The sequence below is a fragment of the Taurulus bubalis genome (genome assembly GCF_910589615.1).
Source record: "Taurulus bubalis genome assembly, chromosome: 14".
Taxonomy (NCBI): Eukaryota; Metazoa; Chordata; class Actinopteri; order Perciformes; family Cottidae; genus Taurulus; species Taurulus bubalis.
This window is the reverse complement of record NC_136602.1, coordinates 7,507,208-7,527,147: the sequence shown is the minus strand read 5'-3', so window position 1 is coordinate 7,527,147 and position 19,940 is coordinate 7,507,208. Positions and strand designations below refer to the sequence as shown.

Here is a 19,940-nt window from a genome sequence, read left to right as displayed (position 1 = left end):
GGCTGACTGTCTCGCTTCAGTCCTCAAGTTGTGGACCAGAAAGGTTACGAGTAATGGGACAGAGCAGATGAAGACCTGACATGACATGAGTTTAGACGCTTTGAGACAGAAGGAGGAGACAAGAGGAGATTCAGCTGGACTGGAGTCAACCGATCTAACAGGGAGAAGGAACTCTGAACAGAGGAACAACGGACGAACAACGAGCAACAAAGGCAGAAACCCATAGAGAGAAAAAGAGAGCAACCTAACAGAGGAAGGAAAAGAGGGGCAATGACCTCTTGACCCTTCAAACATCAACCAGCAACTTGCATCGTTATGGACACAGATACTGGCCTCAACCATGCATACGGCTCCTCACAGGTCAGTTCATTACATGGGGTCACTGGTTTTAAGTTCCTCTGCTATTACACAGACATACTTTGGTTAAATCAACCACCATTTCTAAACTTTCTTTTGATTCCTTTCTTCCCCACCGACCACTGAGCTTCTGAACTCTATGGCTGTGTGCCGAGTCAGATTGAATATAATAATGTGGGTATTCTGGTCAAAAGAGTCCAGTTTGAGTGATTATGTCCCTCAACATAGGACCGCAATTTGAAAAGAAATCAACATAAAAAAACAATTGCTTTAATATTTCTAGCCAAAATGTTTGATATCAAAGCAGTCATTTTACCACGAATGCTTAAAATATGTATTTCTATTCATCAGGCCATTTATATCTGAGAGTCCATACTCCATAACTCTGAAAACATCAGCACTATAATTGTTTTAGTATGCTTTGAAAGCATTGGCGACAGAAGCTTTCCTCAGGCTTTGTTGTAATATTTCAGTTATCACATCTGACAATAACTCGTTAGAACAGCTGCATGAACAATGGAAACATGCATGAACAACAGAAATAACATCTGTAGATTAATGTGACGAAGAAAAGGAACCAGAAGGGTCTGAACACTTTATGTTCATGTCACTAGAAGTCACACCAGCTATTTGACATGACATGTACAGTTATTACAACGTAACACTGTTTAGTGTACAGCAGATGTGATGTGAGCACGTGCTGCATTCTGACTTTATTTTATTTAGGTATTACATAATGTTAATTTTAATGACATTGTCAAATGGACTCTGGAGGCACAAAAGGTCTCTGGCAACTATTTGCACACACAGATGCACTCAAACATGCTCTTACATCATTAAATAAATGAGTAATTAAAACGTACATTAAATGAGTTGATAAAGTATAATATAAATTGCAGATACCGTAGCACTGTATAATTTTTTCAAAATATTTGAACAGATACAGTGAGCATGCAAACAAAAAAAACAATTAATATATATTAACATAATGCTTTTAAAATCAAATAAAAAGAGTTCTTGCTGATCTTGACTTTGAGTTTGTTCTTCTCGATATGGACACAGATAAAAATGTGGTATGAGTGCTCGCCTCTCTAAAGCTAGTCGACCTATCTACTCCTCTTGAACAGCATCAAGACACAGAGCTGTTCACCTCTGAGGAAGACAGCAGCCTCTACTTCACCTACAGTGGAGGGTGCAATGAACTGGAAGTCAACAACCTGCACTATGAGGTAACTGCTCTCATGCACACTTATCTTCAGCTTTTAACTGTTGCATCTTCTACTGCACGTGTTGCTGTATACATTTGTCTTAATTGTGTGTGTGTGCATGTGTGTGTGTCTTTGTGCTCCCAGGTGGACACGGCGGCTCAAATCCCGTGGTACGAGAGGTTATCGGAGTTCAAGATGCCGTGGGAGATGAAAGGGGACAAGCAGACAGCCATCAACAAGCTCAGCCTCCGAGTCCGCAGCGGGCAAATGCTGGCCGTCATTGGCAGCTCAGGTGACACACACACACACACACACATGCACACACGCGCACACACACACACACACACACACACACACACACACACACACACACACACACACACACACACACACACACACACACATACGGCTGTTGTGTAATACAGTTTCTAATCAGGGTTATAAATGTCATACCCTGATTAATCAAGATGTCATTTGTTCCAGCTTCCCTCATGTCAGCAGCACATTTCACATTTACAACATGAAACATATTGCACAACAATAAAAACGTTATCTTTTTATCCAGCTGCATGAACTATGAAAGAAGGGAAGAAAACATCTGCTACATTTTCAGACCAATCAATGCCTCAGGCTTCTTGACGTTGGCTCCATGCCTTTTGACACGGCTCACTGCTTCGTTCTGATTTTGACTCGTGTAGTGATTTTCGTTTGATTTTTCATTATTGCTTTAAATGAGATAATCTTCTCTTTCCAGGTTGTGGGAAAACATCTTTGCTGGACATAATAACATGTCGCGATGAGGGCGGTGCAATGACATCCGGTCAGGTTCTAATTAACGGGAAGCCCAACACGCCGCAGCTGGTGAAGAAGAGCATCGCTCACGTCCGCCAAGACGACCGCCTTCTTCCTCACCTCACTGTCCGGGAAACTCTGGCCTTTGTTGCCAAGCTGAGGCTCCCCACCCACTTCACTCAGGCTCAGAGGGACCAGAGGGTGAGATTAAAACAAGCAGATAATGCACACAATATGAGGACTCTTTATGATGCATACACTGGCCTCACACTTGAGAGGTCACGCTCCTATAATAACACATCAAATCTCCATTTGGACCAGATGTGATGGCAGTGCAAGTATTGTATTTTTATTTTTGAGAGTGCTGAAAAAACAGTTCTACGTGCTGTTGAAGACATATTGTATAAGTTACATGTGACCAAGTTTGTGCTGTTTTCGGTCACAGGTGGATGATGTCATCGCAGAGCTGAGGCTGCGGCAGTGTGCTCACACCAGGGTGGGAAACGACTATGTGAGGGGCGTTTCTGGAGGGGAGAGGAGGAGAGTCAGCATAGCCGTCCAGCTTCTCTGGAACCCCGGTGAGAGAAACATACGAACCTCTTGCAACTCTTAATTTCCCCCTTTTGCTTTTTTTTTTTAGTTTTTTTTTAATATTAACTTTTCTCGAACTGGCTTGTAATTTAATCATACAAGTGTGTTAATTTTGGAGGATATTGTAATTTAAGGTATTGTGAATAAATGTTGTAATTATCATTTTATAAAGGAAATGTGTTGTTCTAAAGCAGTGGTTCTTAACCTTTTTTCAATATAGAATATATAAAATTCTGTTCATGAACTTACAGTTATATTTTATTGAATATTTATTAAATAACAATTTTAAAAGTTTTTTTGAATGGATGTTACTTTTACATATATTTTCTTTAAATCTCACGTACCTTCATGTACCCCCATTTGAGAACCATTGTTCTAAAGGTTGTTAACAGTGGTATTAAGTGTTATTTGTTTGTAACAATAGTCACACAGTTTATCAATATGCCAAAGACAGCCTTTCAAACCCAGGATGCCTGAATATTAAGATGCACTAGACAATATAACACCTTGAAGTATTTTGCACATATCTCATTGAGTTGTGTCTTTTAATGGATTATAGAACCGGTGTTTTTACATTCCAGGTATTTTGATCCTGGACGAGCCCACGTCAGGTCTGGACAGCTTCACGGCCCACAACCTGGTCATCACGCTGTCCCGCCTTGCTCGGGGAAACCGTCTGGTCCTGCTGTCGGTCCACCAGCCTCGGTCTGACATCTTCCAGCTGTTCGACCTCGTCGTCCTGCTGTCGTCGGGTTCAGCCGTTTACTGTGGCGCTGCTCGGGACATGGTGCCTTACTTCACCTCCCTCGGATACCCCTGCCCACGATACTGCAACCCCTCCGACTTCTATGGTTAGTGTGTGTAGAAAGCTGTCAAAACAGCGCCCAACCATCTTTCACGCACAGACTCATTGGCTTAGAGGACATTTAGCACCAAGAAAGGTGACACCAATGCATACATTTTTTAGTTAGTTTAGATCTTGAAACATCCTCAGAGTTTAATATGACCAATTCAAGATATAACAATTACAAAAATGTCAAACCTCTTCCGTTGGTGTGTGTGTCCAGTTGATCTCATCAGTATAGACCGACGCAGTCCAGAGCGAGAGGCCGAGTGTTTGGAGCGTTCCACGGTTCTGGCTGAGCGGTTCCTGGAAAAGGTCCGAGACACAGACAATTACATGTGGAAGCTAGCTGGGACCAACGCAGCGCCAACACAAACTGACAGGTAGCAGTGTGTTTAAGTTTGCCCTCGTTTCTTCACCTTTTCTTTACCTAGACATTCACATATTTCAACCAACTTTTCGCTTGTTTCCGCTTATCTCGTCCTCCTCTCATTGCCTCCCTTCTCCCCAGCAATGAAATAAAGTGATATAAAGGCAGGGTTGGGGTCTCACTTATCAGCAGCTACATGGCATTTTCCGGTTGCTTGAACAACTTAATGTTAATAATGTATTATTGGTTCCAGCGTGCTAACACAGACATTGTTTTCCTGCCTGCAGCCCTCAGCAGATGAGCAATGCTAAAGGAGAGGAAGTGGTCACTATTTCCAGGCAGAGTAACAGACTGCCTGGCCGGCTTCACCAGTTTACGATTCTCATCAGGTAAGAACAACCCACAAAGATGTATAACAGCATGTCTGTTTACAGACAGATTTAAATAGACCATTTTGGGTGTGATCTCTTTTGTCTTTTTTGATTTGAAGTTTTGCATTTGTACTTCTACTACTTTTGAATAATTTCTCCGTCACTTAAAGCTGTTCATTTTGACTTCTCTGCTCAGTGCAAACTATTTTCCATAAACTCCCAATTGCAGCAGGAAGTGTTCAGGTGTTCTAACTGACTCGGGATGGTGGTAAACTGTGCAGTCCTCTCATAGTGGCTGGTTGTTTATTGGTCAATGTGAGATAAAAACAACAATTTGTAATGCGCTCTGTGTGTTCATCTCCTCCCTCAGGCGGCACATGTACAATGACTTCAGAGACCTGGTCACCTTACTGGTGCACGGCTTCGAGGCCCTCCTCATGTCCTTGCTGGTCGGTTGTCTCTACTACGGGGCGGGAGAGACGCGTCTGTCCATTCAGGACACGGTGGCCCTGCTCTACATGATCGGAGCTCTCACCCCATTCGCTGTGGTGCTGGACGTCATCGCTAAATGTGAGTGACTAGCTGTCAGTCTGCAAATCAGTCCAGCCCTTAACAAAGTTCACATGCATGTTAAATCTATTCTGGCATCCTTTTTTGTATGCACAGTGAAAGAGCTGACACAGCAGAAACTCATTTTTCTTTATTAGGAACTAGATTGAAAATATATAGGACTCTGAAACTTCACTGAAACGTCTGCACATCTCTTAGGTTTTGTAAAAAATATATGTTCTACATCATATTTTTTTGTTTCAATATTTTTCTATTATAGTTTTGAGGTGCTGCAACACATTTGGGAGCATCACCTAGTGCATACAGACCAACTGAAACAAATGAAAAACTTCAAAAAACAGTGAAACAAAACGATGTTTTTGACGTAATAAAAAAAAATATGTGAAAATGAAAGAAAACTCTGTGAAAAGAACCATAATCCGACTTAATTTACAATTTAATTTAGTCAAATTAAGTTGTGTTTTAGCAGTCGGAGAACATAGTTATCAGAAGTGCATCAAGTCAATGGAGATAAACTGTAACAAGACAAACCAGCCAGAAGTGAGATGCTGAACGTCCAGAACAGTTGGAAAAGTTCTTAAAAGGCTTAAAGTCATTATAAAGATTTGTGGGCAATAAAGTTGGACAGTGTTCTTGGATCCTGATATATTTTATAATCAACTGCAGAGATAGCAAGACTGAGTCCACTGAGCCAAGTTCAAGATAGAGAGGTCAAGGTGAAGTGACTACTCAAGTGCACTTATGACTCCGGGTCGAATATTATTATTTATCTTTTGATATTTGTTGCTGTATGTATCAGCATTCAGCAAACTGAGGAACAGTTCCGATCCTTAAGGCACCCAGATACGAGAGGTTATAATCCCCCGACTCATCAGCCTAACTTCCTGTTCTCTGCAGGTCACACAGAGAGAGCCATGCTCTACCACGAGCTGCAGGACGGCATGTACTCCGTCACCTCCTACTTCTTTGCCAAGGTAAACCCCAGAGATCTCCAGTAGGGGTCAGTCTCGCTCCGTGCTGGAGTCCCTCTTCAGTGTATTGTACAGTACAGCAATGTGGCGTCTCCATGCAAATACAGCAGCCAGAATCAAGGATCCAGAAAGTGTGAATTCTTCAGAATTTCTGTACATTCTACCGGATGCATTCTCCACATTCAGATCCTGGGGGAGTTACCAGAGCACTGCGTGTTCACACTGGTGTACGGCCTGCCCATCTATTGGCTGGCCGGTCTTAACGAGGCGCCGGACCGTTTCCTGCTCAACTTCCTGCTGGTGTGGCTGATGGTGTACTGCAGCCGAGCCATGGCTCTGTTTGTAGCTGCTGCGCTGCCCACCCTGCAGACCTCAGCCTTCATGGGCAACTCCCTCTTCACTGTCTTCTATTTGACCGGAGGCTTCGTCATCAGCTTGGAGAATATGTGGCTCGGTGAGGAGATGAATACATTTCCCCCTTGGGTTAAAACAGGTGCGAGGACAAGAGATCAGCTGGCCAGTCTGTGGCGTTCACACCTGTGAATGTTCTTGACCTTTCAGTGGCCTCGTGGCTCTCTCACGCCTCCTTCATGCGTTGGGGTTTTGAGGGCATGCTGCAGGTGCAGTTCCGAGGCAACAAGTACCCCGTCACCATCAGAAACCTCACCATCCATGTGGACGGCATCCACGTGAGTTAGAAACAAATACAGAAGCATATGTTCTGTCCATTTTCCCTCCGAATTATAATATTGAAAACCACAACATTTGGAACTAATTGTACATAAATGAACACAACTATGAAAACCAACGTACTGCACATGGTCAGCCCTCTCATCCTGTATCCCTCTCTGTTTGTCTTTGAGGTGGTGGAAGCCATGAAGATGAACCAGTATCCTCTGTACTCGTGCTATCTCGTCCTGCTGGCAGTCTGTCTGGTCTTCATGGCGCTCTATTACGTGTGCCTAAAATTCATCAAACAGAAGTCCAGTCAGGACTGGTGAACACATCTGGACCCGTTTCAACAATCAGACCCAACGCTGGCTGGAATCACACAAATGATATCAGTCAGGATTTCCCCCCCAATGAGTGTTGCTGTTTTTTTGTGCAGCAGTGGAAGGAAGCAATTTGGGTTCTAGTTCGACTGGTTCGACACTGAGCCGTGATTTCCCTCATCGTTTTACTGTTTTTATTAGGATGTTTTATGGTAACGAAAGTGGATTCAAAGGATTTCAAATGAACCATTTCACAATAATTTCAATATCAGAAACTCCTGGACTTGTTTTAGTGGTAGAAACAAATGAAGTAGGATTTGGGTAAGAAAGCCTAGTTTAGGACAAGCACGTGTTGCAGTACTGCGGTCTGCTGCTGGGTGGCAGCAGAGCACTGCACTTACGTCAAAGTTTAAAGGATTTTTTTTCCTCCTCTCCTTCTCGTCTCCATCTTTGCAAATGATTAGAGCGCCACTTTGGCAGATATCCATCTGCAGCTTTTGCTTGTTCCATTTTCAATCTTCTTTTTTTCTAAAGCTTTATCTTTTTGGTATATGTAAGGTTATTAAGCTTAACAATGTGCGGGCAGTATAGGAAGGAGAGAAGAAAAAAGCCTAGTAGAGATTTAGTAAGAGATTTAGTAAGTCACACTTGAAAAAAAAATTTAAAAAAGAGCTTGTACTTGTGTCCTCATAGATTGAAGATTATGTAAGCTGTGTGTTGTTGTACTGTTGCAATAGCCTGATAAATATTTTACAGACATGGTTCGAGTCCAAATTAGTAAAGTATTAAATCACGAGCACGTTTATTTGTGTCCTTTGACCTGGTCATTCAGTAACATGGTGGAGTCACTTGTAGCTGAGCCGTTTCATAACAATGAATGCTATTGATAATGTGATTATTTTTATAATTCAACACAAATCCCTTATTAATGTTTCTTCATATGTAATCATGAAGGGAATATCAAGTGCATGTAGCACCGTGATGATAAGCTGGACATTTGCTCTTGTTTCAAAAGGCAGAAACAAGCTGTGGTTCATGACAAGAGTTCCTGAAGTTCCTTCCCCTGCGTCTTAATTTGTATCCCAAATAATCTCCGCTGACCCTCTGACGTCAACTAGCACACAATCTTCTTGGGGAAACAAACCAGCGTGTGTTATCTAAGGCCGGCCTCGGTCGGGGTTGAGAGCAGCTTTTGTGGCATGAAACCGGAATATCTGAGGCCGGGAAAAGAGAACATAAAGGGTTCAGAGCGTTGAAGAGGGCTGCACAATACCGTGTTTCATCAAAATCAATGCTAAGGAAAGGAAAAAAAAAAAGCATCTTCTGAATAACAAATACAACATATTAATTCTGCGTTCACACCAGAAAAGGGACATAATACATTATACAAGATAAGTATACATATGAAAAACATTTACGTTCACTATTCTTCCAACATATTCAGATTCTTTACTGAAGTAAAAGTACCAATATCGAAAATGTAAATTGACTGTGCCTATAGAAAGGTAAAAGTACTCATTATGAATGGCCCCTATAAATATCGTGGTACCACAATATTAGGTGAATACTATTACTGAAGCTTTAACATAAAAACAGCATTTTCATTTGGCTTTGTTTTGTGTTTTTATTAACCTATTTCTATACTTTTGGGTAGTTTGGTCTGTAACAATACAACCTATATAATAAAGCGCTCATAGGTTGTGTGTGTACAATTTTAATCTGTAAAGTAATTCATAACTTTAGCAGATAAATGCAGTGGAGTAAATATACATATTTCCCTCTGACATGTAATGAAGTGTAAAGTAGCATAAAACAGAAATACTCAAGTAAAAATATAATTTGAAGTAGTCGTGAGTTACTTTCCATCACTGAGTTGCATGCAAATGTGAACTAATTGGATGGAAAGTGTTGGTGTCTTTTGAAACGGGAAAAAAATATATATAATAAAAAAGAAAACAAAAAGAGCCCTTACGTTTTTAGCAAAAATCAAACATTTTACTGTCTGCAAAGTTTAATTTTCAGTGGTGTTCTTAGGTCAAAGTTTGATGTACAGTATGTGGATTTCTTGCCTACTAACTGCATAAACAAGGATTCAGAATTCCTTCACAGCCGTCAGAACCGTCCTGCATTCGAGTTGGTCTGTGTTTCAGGGCCCCGGCATCGTGCAGGCGGACTCCTCAATGGAAAAAAAAAGGTTCATTTGTACCACTAAAATATCAGAATGAATGTTGTACATTCTTCCATTGCCATCATCACTATTATCAATAGTGCAGCGGACACAGCATACTCATCATTTTTAGCTCGGACAACTTTTATGACAAAAGAAAGAGAGAAAGGAGGAAAACATTAGGATTTGGAAAGAGGTCGGATTAGAGGAGGATGAACCTTTATGCCTCAGCTGTCGTCAGGGCTTTGGGGCTCTCTCTTTCAGCTTGTCTGCATAAAACCAAAAGGACTTGAAATATTTAGAATCAAACATATACAAAACAAACAATACACGCTCTTATGCCATATAGTGGGGTTGCAAGGTGCGTGTGTGCGTGTGCGTGTGTGTGTATCTCGCCTCTTTCCAAAAAGGTAAACTACAGCGGCGCCCTCCTGGGTCCGTCTAATGGTCTCCACTCTCCAACCAGGTTGTCTCGTTTCATCTTTAAATCCCCATTAATACACAAATTAGGGATTTGTAGCACACTCCCCGAACGCACACTTTCGCACTCTGCGTCGGTTCCTGACTAATTAATCGCCGTTTTGATCCAGGCAAAGTGTTGAGGAGGCTGTTTTTTTGGAGGGGAGAAGGTGAGAGCTTTTCTGCAGATTACACCGGCTTCTTACATTTTATGTTTGAACATTATTACTACGCTTATGTACTAATTAATGCTGGTAAATAGCTTTGTTCACTAGAAGGAAAGGCAGAAGGTGTATACTATGACGTATTACATACTTTACTATGACTTTGCTACTTTATGACATCCTATATATTTTATGACATTTGATGAATGTTTTTCTTACTTTTTCTAAGATGCTTTACTTTGACTTTTTCATGACATAATAATAGGATACTTACTTTTGCCGATATACCATATTATTACTTTTATATCTGACCTTTTTTTCCACATTTACTCATTACTCTCATTTTCTGGCACACTTTACTTAAAATGTTCTATTAATTTTATGACATACCATGACAACACGACTACACTGACTTATATCATGGGATTGTAAATTCAGCTTCAATGGAGCTGAGCCATTGTAACTGAAATTGGCTCCACTTGTGCATAACACTACCTGCTTTACATTTAAATCAACAAATATATTTTAAACCACACAAACTCAGGCTCAGAATGTGACATTTATTAGCATAAATACTTCTGTACATTCTCCACATCATCGTCATCATCATCAATAATATTATCAAGAGCCCAGTGGACCGAGTATATTATCCAACAGTTATAACACAATACTCAATATTTTAGCTCAGACACTTATAAAAAAGAAGAAAGGGAGATAGGACGAAAAAGTTTGGATTTGGAAGGAGGTCACAGGAGAGGAGGATGAATCTTTATGCGTCAGCGGTCGTCTGGACTTTAGCTGCTCTCTCCTTCAGCTTGTCTGCATAAAACTTAAAGGACTCCTGGGAAGAGAAAGAAAGACACTTTAGTAAAATATATTTTTTATCTTTTCATGACATACTACTGTTTTTTTTTTTTTTTACATACCATCTTGACCTTTTTATTACGTAATCTAATATTAACCTTCATTACATCTTATACTATGACTATATATAACAAACACTATGAACATTTATCAAATATAATAGTTTGATTTTTTTAACATACCATGACGATATTTGTACTTCTTTATGACATACATACTATACAACATATTACGGTGGTCAAAGCTGCCCTCACACGACAGTATTGTGATACAAGTGGTTTCATATGAATTTAGATTCTATTTTTGTTATTATAAAAAAACTAGCAGTCATGGCAATTAATGAGATCTTTGCTAATCATCCATTAGGGTTTTGGTGATGTTTGTTTAATAGACATTTACAGTATTTTCCCCTATTTATTTTGTATTAAGAGGGAATTTGGAACAAAATTGATGAATGTGAAATGTTCTCTTAAATTACTTAAGAACAAATCTGTAGATTGTTTTGCTGTCATCATGGTGTAGCAAACTATTTCTAGATGGATAGGAGAGAGAACAACGAGTACTGATGGGTTTCTACCTGAGATGTGTTTATAGAAACTTCTGAACTCCACGACTGTTCACCTTTCCCTCTCCTTGCAACTCCTCTAGCTCTCTTTTGCTTATGAACCCCAGCAATCACTTAACTATCCTGACATCCGGTGAATAATGCAGCAGCTTCTCTGCCTTCATCCCCGTCTTTCTCCTTCTATCTTTGCACTGCAGGTGAGTGATGGGAAGGTAAGAGGTGGGCTTCATTCTACACCTGCCTCCAGGGGACAGTGCATTAAAGTGCTGAGAGGACTGTGTGTGTGTGTCTCCTCTGCCAAAAATAGAGCTACATCAAGTTACAAAATGTGCAGAAATGCTCAAAAACACTAGGCGCCAGAAACAGAGAGCGGCTATTGCAGTGACACCATCTCTGTTACACAATATATGTACTGACCCAGCCACACGCAAAGAAACAAACACAGGAGGCTCGCTGCAGGCCTGAGCGGGCAGACCGCTCTGTCACATCACTGTGGCACTCTCAGACCACAGCACACACACAATGGCACGCATTAGGGTGCCAGTCGGACAACTGCCAGCACCAGTTTAGGAACTGGGATGGGTGCTGCGTTTGTATTTGAACACAGATCTGTTCATAAGATGTTGTTCATGTTTATATCAATATGGATAGGTGTGTTTGTGTCTATATATGCTGAATCCACTGTGTGCCAGTGGAACGTAAGTTTGGGGTCACTTAGAAATGTCCTTATTTTTCAAAGAAAAGCACTGTTTTTTTCAATGAAGATAACATTAAATTAATCAGAAATACACTATACATTGTTAACGTGGTAAATTACTATTCTAGGTGGAAACGTCTGGTTTTTAATTAAATATCTACATAGGTGTATAGTGGCCCATTTCCAGCAACTATCACTCCAGTGTTCTAATGGTACATTGTGTTTGATCATCGCATAGAAGACTAAAGGATGATTAGAAAACCCTTGAAAACCCTTGTGCAATTATGTTAGCACAGCTAAAAACATATGCTGGTGAGAGAAGCTATAAAAATGGCCTTCCTTTGAGCTAATTGAGTATCTGGAGCATCACATTTGTGGGTTTGATTATATCTCAAAATGGCCAGAAAAAGAGAACTTTCATGTGAAACTCGCCAGTCTGTTCTTGTTCTTAGAAATGAAGGCTATTCTATGCGAGAAATTGCGAAGAAACTAAAAATTTGTCTGGGTGACCCCAAACTTTTGAACGACAGTGTACATGATGACATTTTACCTGAACTTATTATTAAAATAAAATAAATTAACTGAGATATTGAAGTTATTGTTATAGTGTGAAGAGTGATATGTTATCTATAATGAAAGATCATTGCACTGAAAATCTGTTTATTTGCCATATAGTAACATTTCAATACTTTTTATTTCACGTATTGTTTCTGACGACATGGTTGAAGTCTTTTTGGGTGTTAATTTAGAAGTGGTTCGATTACAAAAACAGCACGTTCAATTAGTTTTTGTCCAACATCTTTAAACGCTGGACTCAATTGATGTGTGTGGAGCATCTCCTTCGTGTGTGTGTGTGTGTGTGTGTGTGTGTGTGTGTGAGACTCACAGATGGCTCAGTGAAGGGTACAGTCTCTCCCGCACTACGGTAAAGCACAGCAAGTCGTTTGAGTGACAGCTCGTCCATGACCTTTCCCTCCTCCTGCATCTGCTCATACAGAGCCCTGGCTGACGATATGTCCTTATCCAGAACTGCAAGACAAGAGGGCGAGGAAAGAAAAGTCAGTGATATGAGGGAAAAACCTAAACACTTGGTCATCATCATCAATTCATTGGTGCCAAGAACTGAAATGCACATGCATACTGTCCAATGTGTGCATGCTCCCATGCTTTTACCAGAATAATGCATTATTTCTAAACTGCTGCTGATTGTGCATGTTAAGCAAAGCAGCAGGTGGAAAAGAAGAATGTGTGTAGACTGCTTGTCCTTCAGTTGTTGAGTAATGATTGGACAGAGTAGAATCTAAAAAAACTAAAGCCAAATGAAACGTTGAGTTTCACGGTTTTCAAAGACCATTAATCTTCAGTAAATGTCAATAAAATTATTTAAAAATTTTAAATATGGAATCGGTTACAACCCGAGATGGTTGAAATTATGTTCCGCGTGTGCAGTTCTGTGTATCAAAAGAGACAAAAGTGGAAAGTAAGTTCACTATGAAAAAAAAAAAGAAGAAAAGAAAAGCCCTCCCCCTAAAAGACAAAAAAAGGGGTTGAGCAGAGCATAGCTAAATGTGTCCCCTATGGCTACCTTGACCGACCGGCTAGCTGATGCTAATTAAATAGTCATGTCTTCTCATCTCTGGTGTGACAAGGTACGTAAGAGGGGAGACGGGAGGGTGAGAAAGTGATGAGAGGACAGAGGTAAAATAAATGATGGGAGGAAGAAACAAATTGAGGACAAGAAAAGACAGAGTAAAAACGTAGAAAGGGCAAGAACATGAACAAAAGTTGAGTGGTGGACTGTGTTGCGATTAGCACGCTAGGCTAGCCAGGACAGCTAACTCATTAGAAGACATGTGTTCTTCTTACCCCTGAATGTCTGCCTACACATACACACTCCTTGACCTGATGCATTGTTAATGTGTCCGCCTGCTGCACCAGAACAGGCCGTGTGTGTGTGTGTGTGTGTGTGTGTGTCTCTCTTACCATGGCATTTCATCAGATACGGGTACAGCACCTCCTTCTCAGTGAAGTCTGGAATCAGGCTCAGCAGGGCCTTGATCTTGCCCACCTGTGCACGCAAACAATAATTTATAAATACGAAAACAATATAGTTGATTCACTTGGATTTGGTACAATTGTATCATTACCAACAGAAATCACGGAAACGGTAGTACACAAATTATCCTTTAAAAATGCTAAAGAGATGAATCGCAACGTGTGATTGTACCTGTCCGGGACTCTGAGCCTTCTGAGACAAGTAGGACACCAGCACTTCCTTTTGTTCAGCCACAGCGTTACAGCGCTACAGAGAGACGAGAGGGACAAAAGAAACGATATATAACAGGAGATCATCTCGAAGATATTCAGACTCTCCAACCTCTGCTCTTCACATATGAACTGTACATAAACACACATGCATTCATATGAACGCCCACACTGAGGTGAGAGGTTAATTGTGGATTTAAAAACTACTTGTTTCTTAATGAATTTAAATGTCACGCCAGCAAGCATAATTATGCTCTCCTGGTCACATTGAAGGATAATACCCGGGAATCTCCTCGATCCATTTTCTTCATACATGTATACTATATATCTGTGTTGAGTTAATATCGTCCAATAGTAGAGACACACCAGTGGAAAGTTTTGCAGAATTATCTATTTGCATTAATCATCTGAATCTGTAAAGTCAGTGATGTTGATTCAAATAAATAGATAAAAAATATATTAAAAAAATATATATATAAAACTAAAAAGCTATTTTGGTGCACAACACTTTAATAATACAATATCATTTTGAAGGAAATCAGAAAGACTTCTGGGAGGTGGAACCTGTGCTTGACTGCTTATGATGAAGACATGTCATGCAAGGATACATACAATATACAGTGTGTGTGTGTGTGCAAGAGATGCATTAACGTTGCTGCGCTCTGAGTGAGTTTATTCTCCTGGCTGAGCAGCAATGAGGTCCGATTGCTAGCTAGTCGTAAACTAACGCGTTTCACTTCTTCTGCACCTCGTACAGAATTTAAGGCGAGTGGCCTGTAAGGCTTTTAACAGGATGCCCCCCCCCAACACACACACACACACACACACACACACACACACACACACACACACACACACACACGGAGTAAGTCGCCTTCTTTCTGAACCACCAAGCGGCAGAATGGCTTGAGTACAATCAGACAATTAGACCAGCACTGTGCTACTTCGCTCCGTGCTCTCACTCACTCTCTCCTCTGTTATTTTTTCCCCCTCGCTACACCGACCTCTCCCAAAGGTGACGCCACAACCGACTGGGCCTCCTGTCTCCCCTGCTCCTCACACATACTGCCTAAAAGCTCTGGATACCCAGGGAATGCCTCCTTTTCCTCAATGACCTCCCCTCCCCCTCCCATCCCCATCCCAACACACACAAGCAGTTGCAGGCGAGTTCGTAAAGCTGCTGCCTCACTGATTCCCTTCGTCACCGTTTCACTTCTTAATGACGAACTTCATCCCTCTCGCTCTCCTCCCGCTCCCCACCGGCCTCACGTCCTTCTCTCCTGATAGCCTTGTCATCATTATTGACTGCTTGCCTACTTAAAAGCTTTTCGGAGTTTTGATCCTGCTTCACTTATGATGGGCTGGAGAAGCCCGGCCGCTACCCTCCAGTGACCCTGGGAGAGCGGCTTCCAGAAGGGAAGAAGGAAGAAGGAAACGGGCCGCGATGAGGAAACGAAAAAGGAGCACTCCAGTTTGGCCCGGGTCACATCAGTGGAGGCTGAACGTACAAACTTAACAAGACAAACGTGAGAACGAAGTTTAAATCTGACCGTTTACATTTGTTTTGTCTGTAGACCACTTTGAACTGTGTCTCAACTGTGCTGCATGAAGAATTGTAAACTTTCATGTTATGTTGGCCTGCCAAGCCTCTCCGGTACGGACATCAATTAAAAAAAGTTCATCCCACTTCCTCCTTCTGTCTCTACTTTGTCTTCCGATATGAAATGTAATAACAGACATTTTTTATTTAAATTGTTCTTCCATCTTGAGCTCCTAATTCACAGAGTGAGAGGGTGGAAAAAAACAAGCCAAGATGCATATCAAGCAAGGCGCATATTACAGCTTTAAAATAATGTAATCCATAGTTTGTGTTTAAATAGTGATGAAGACGAGAGTAGGAAGTAATGTATCTGTTCATTAACATTCATGCCAGTCAGACATCCCTGTTTAAAGATTGAGAGGGATAATCATTGGAGATGTCATGAAGAGCAGAGCAGACGCATGTCTCATCCATGTTGGAGTGTGTCGACAGTGTTTTTTATTTATCTGCGTCTTCCAGATTCCCTCATTGTTGTTCTGGTTTAGAAGCTTGTAGTTACTGACCCACTTTGTAAATAAAAGATAAGAAAGCAAAGTCAGAACTTAGATTTTTCTTACCAACAAAGTTCTGTCTGTGTACTTTCTACACTTTTCTTTCCCCCCAAATCTCACGCTGTTTTCATGAATTACTACAATTTGGAAACACACTCGCTGTTCTGCGTATTACAATAATATTTAAAAATGAAATGCTGTAGATTTACTGACCTTCAATTGCATAGTCAATGCATTAATTACTCAGATCTGGGTTGTATTGATACCCCTTTGTACACTTGATCCAGAAGGTACTTTGATCAGACCTATTTTTCTGCAAAATTAAGATTCCTAAGAATTTAATATGAATTTGATACATCCCAAAACTCTCAACAAATGTATATCAGGGTGAAAATGTGAGCAGCTAAGTGTGTGACAAGAACACAGATTCCATTCGTTCATGTTTAAAAAGTGATGAAGTGTGGTATGTGAGGGCGGTAAGAAATATATATGCATTCATTAGTGCCACACATGCAACTGAATGACACAGGGGTAATCGCGCAGCAAGTGAGAGAGAAATAATGTATGTCTGTGAGTGAGTGAGAGAGTGAGAGAGAAGCATCTCCATCTTCATTTTTGTGGCTTTCACCCGACTTTCTTGATCTCTTTTTGCTTCTTCGTCATCTGCATCCTTCCTCTTGTCTCTCACCCATCCAGCCTATTCATATTCATGTCCCCAGGCTCAATGCAAAGTCATTGAGCTGTAATGTATGAACTGTGTTAAATAAGTGAAGTGGTAGGAGGCCAATTTCAGACCACCAGACTCATTGGTGGAATGTGGGGAAGCACTTCCTGACATAAATGTGAGGCTGGATGAATAAGTCAACGTCTCCATCATCGCTTGGGTCCGACAACTGGACGAATGCATCACCAGTTCCCTTGTTGATAGTTTTTTTTTCTTTCAGATTTTAATTACTTTGATGTAGTCATTTAAAATGTAGTCAAGAGTGAGACACTCAAATAGAGAAGTGTGCACTGGGAAAAAATGCTCCAGATGATATAAAATGGAGTTTAAGTGGTCAAAAAAATGTAGAAAAAAGAAAAAACATTTCACAGAGTTTTCCTCATAATGTGCAGCTTAAAGCTAACAAACATAAATAAAGAGTAGTAGCGGCACAACACTACACTCAAGTACATGTTTCACTAAAGCAGAGTGTTGTATTTTGGCAACAATTAAAGATCCTAGTTCATTCAGAGGCAACCTCTGATCTCATCTCCTCTTTGCACAAAGACAAAATGGAGAGGAATAAACGAGAAACAGTCCGACCTGAAAAACATGGATTTCTTCATGTCACGTTTAAATAGTGATGAGGAGAAGTGAGCGGCAACAACAAAGTAATGTATCTTCATGCATTTGCATGAATGCCGGTCAATTTCCCTCCCGTATTAATAAAAGTGCATATAAACTCAGCCTCTGTGGACCACAGCCACATACATCTGAAAACACACACTTGCACACACACACACACATTCATACTCACAGCCAGCATGAATTTGGCATCCTCGATTTTGTCCATATCCAGCAGCTGGAGGAAGAGGTCTGAAGCTGGTCTGTAGCAGGCAAAATGGTTGGCTAGCCGCTCTGCCATCGCACTCACTGCAACACAGCATGAACACAACGGTCAGTGGTTTTATTATGCGTTTTCTTTTTAGGACTGGACTGCATTTGTCATTTTACTTGTGGTTTTATATTTAGTATTTCTATACACATGTACGCATTCAGTGTGTGTCTTACACTTGTCTAAAGCTTTGTCATTGTCATCTTCCAAGACCTTCCTGAAGACGAAGGACATACTGGGGCTTTTGCCTTCTGTACTCGTGAAGACCGCCTCCAACACCTCCACTGCTGACTCCACGTCGCCACTGAGGAAAGAGAGGGGGGAATAAAGATTTAGTTTATTAGAGTAAATCAGAACAACACATGTTTAATATTCAAACAGATACGACGAAAACTAGAGAATAAAATCTTTCCTTTGAAAATCCAAAATGTTATTCAATAAAACATTTTGGTTATCCAAAGCCCACGTATGGCAACTATTTAGCTGCGGAAAGATCGTATTACGATTCATAAGAAGGTGAACATGTTTCTCTGATGATGATGACACACATCCTTATTACATAAAGGGCACTTCTTCCTGCATTGGCGATGAATGCTCATTGGATGTAAATTGTGAGATACAACCATGTCCATTTTGGCCTTAATTGCCAGAGATACTGGGGCTGGGAGTAAAAACAATAAAACCAGTAATCAGCCAAACCATAATCAAACCCCTTTAAGTGCGATTTCACCCTTTGGGGGGTAAAACATATAAATATGACATACTATAAGAAACTGCCTGGATTAAAGAACAACGTTTCTTTTCACCCACTAAGTGCAGACCAACTCTCTCTCCCTCTGATGCACACACACCCACACACACACACTCACTCACATACAGTGACATGATTTTCTGCTGAGGTTGCCTTAACCAAACAAAGCCTGCACACCAAAGCGCTACAAATCTAAAACAACTCAATCTGGCAACCCCACCTCGCTGCTAACACTTTACGCTCCCCGCTCCCTCCCCACCGTCAGCAGTCGTAATGAATATTTAACACACAGGGTGTGTGTGCGCGTCTCTGTGTTTGTATATGTGAGAGCGTCCAGTGGTGGGGGAACATATCTACGCTGATTGTTGCGACTGGGACCGTCTGAATAATTCAGCGGGGGGCCCCTCTAAATGTGGCGCGCCGCTTTCCGGGCCTGCTTGCTTTTCCGCCCCGGCTCTTAACCAGTCAGCTTGACTCAGATACAGCGGGGACGCACGTGTCAGAGCCGCTCAGAGCGCGACTCCTGGAGGTCAGGGTTCAAGCTGACAGGCCTGCGCCGCGATGGCCAATCGGGCGTGAGACCGTCTTGCCGTTCTTCACTTCCTGCTGTCCCTCCGAGACGGCACGGCGACGGTGCCGCCTGAGCTGGGGGACGGCGCTAATGCAGCAAGTAGCGCGATGAAAGTTTGATGCACAATGCGTTTTGTATATTTGTTCTCTGTTGTTTGAGAAGCGACAAAGCAGAAGTGGAGGATGGGCGTTTTCATGACATTAAAAGGAATCCATGAATAATCCTATTACGCCCGTGTTTCCTATTTGTATTTGACGACCCGCTCGCACTGCGAGCTTTTACTTTAAGAGTGTGTCGACATGAGTCTCGTCACACTCTACTGCTGGTGTTGCATTAAACTGTTTATCACTGCGTGCAGCTCAGTAATATCCAGAGTTTACAAAATAGTATAAAAGACTTCACACTGGATTGCAAATTGCGTCAGATATTGAAATTATGTTTTGCTCGTGCAAATTGCAGCCCTGCCCGTCTACAGCGATTTGTTTTTCAGTTTGGTGTCTGCACTCAATTTGACTGTACATACAGAGATTAAGGTGATGCGAGGACCACTTTCTCGAAACGTCAGATTTAGGGAAATATCCAGAAAGTTGCATGTGTCTAGATGCGACTTATACACGACATGAGTCATGGGTTAAATCCCTTTTGTGTAGACCTTTATGGGAGCATGGAGTCTTTAAAATGA

The 19,940-nt window shown here is 41.3% G+C and overlaps 2 protein-coding genes across 2 annotated transcripts in view; one reads left to right on the top strand and one right to left on the bottom strand.

Moving 5' to 3' along the window:
* Positions 1-222: 222 nt before the first annotated feature.
* Positions 223-7,869, top strand: abcg8 (ATP-binding cassette, sub-family G (WHITE), member 8). Its single transcript, XM_079229613.1, has 13 exons — positions 223-360; positions 1,485-1,586; positions 1,710-1,857; positions 2,320-2,558; positions 2,803-2,935; positions 3,530-3,799; positions 4,016-4,175; positions 4,450-4,551; positions 4,904-5,103; positions 6,001-6,077; positions 6,261-6,528; positions 6,636-6,763; positions 6,938-7,869. The coding sequence occupies exons 1-13, from the start codon at positions 316-318 to the stop codon at positions 7,073-7,075; spliced, it is 2,010 nt and encodes a 669-aa protein (XP_079085739.1). The 5' UTR covers positions 223-315; the 3' UTR covers positions 7,076-7,869.
* Positions 7,870-10,415: 2,546 nt separating this feature from the next.
* lrpprc (leucine-rich pentatricopeptide repeat containing) overlaps positions 10,416-19,940 on the bottom strand; it is a gene marked incomplete at its 5' end in the record, with an annotated part of 50,738 nt that continues 41,213 nt past the window's right edge. Inside the window, 6 exon segments of the mRNA XM_079230170.1 lie at positions 10,416-10,697; positions 12,869-13,011; positions 13,966-14,050; positions 14,210-14,284; positions 17,859-17,974; positions 18,113-18,240. Of these exon segments, the coding sequence (XP_079086296.1) occupies positions 10,626-10,697; positions 12,869-13,011; positions 13,966-14,050; positions 14,210-14,284; positions 17,859-17,974; positions 18,113-18,240 (619 nt within the window). The 3' untranslated portion in view covers positions 10,416-10,625.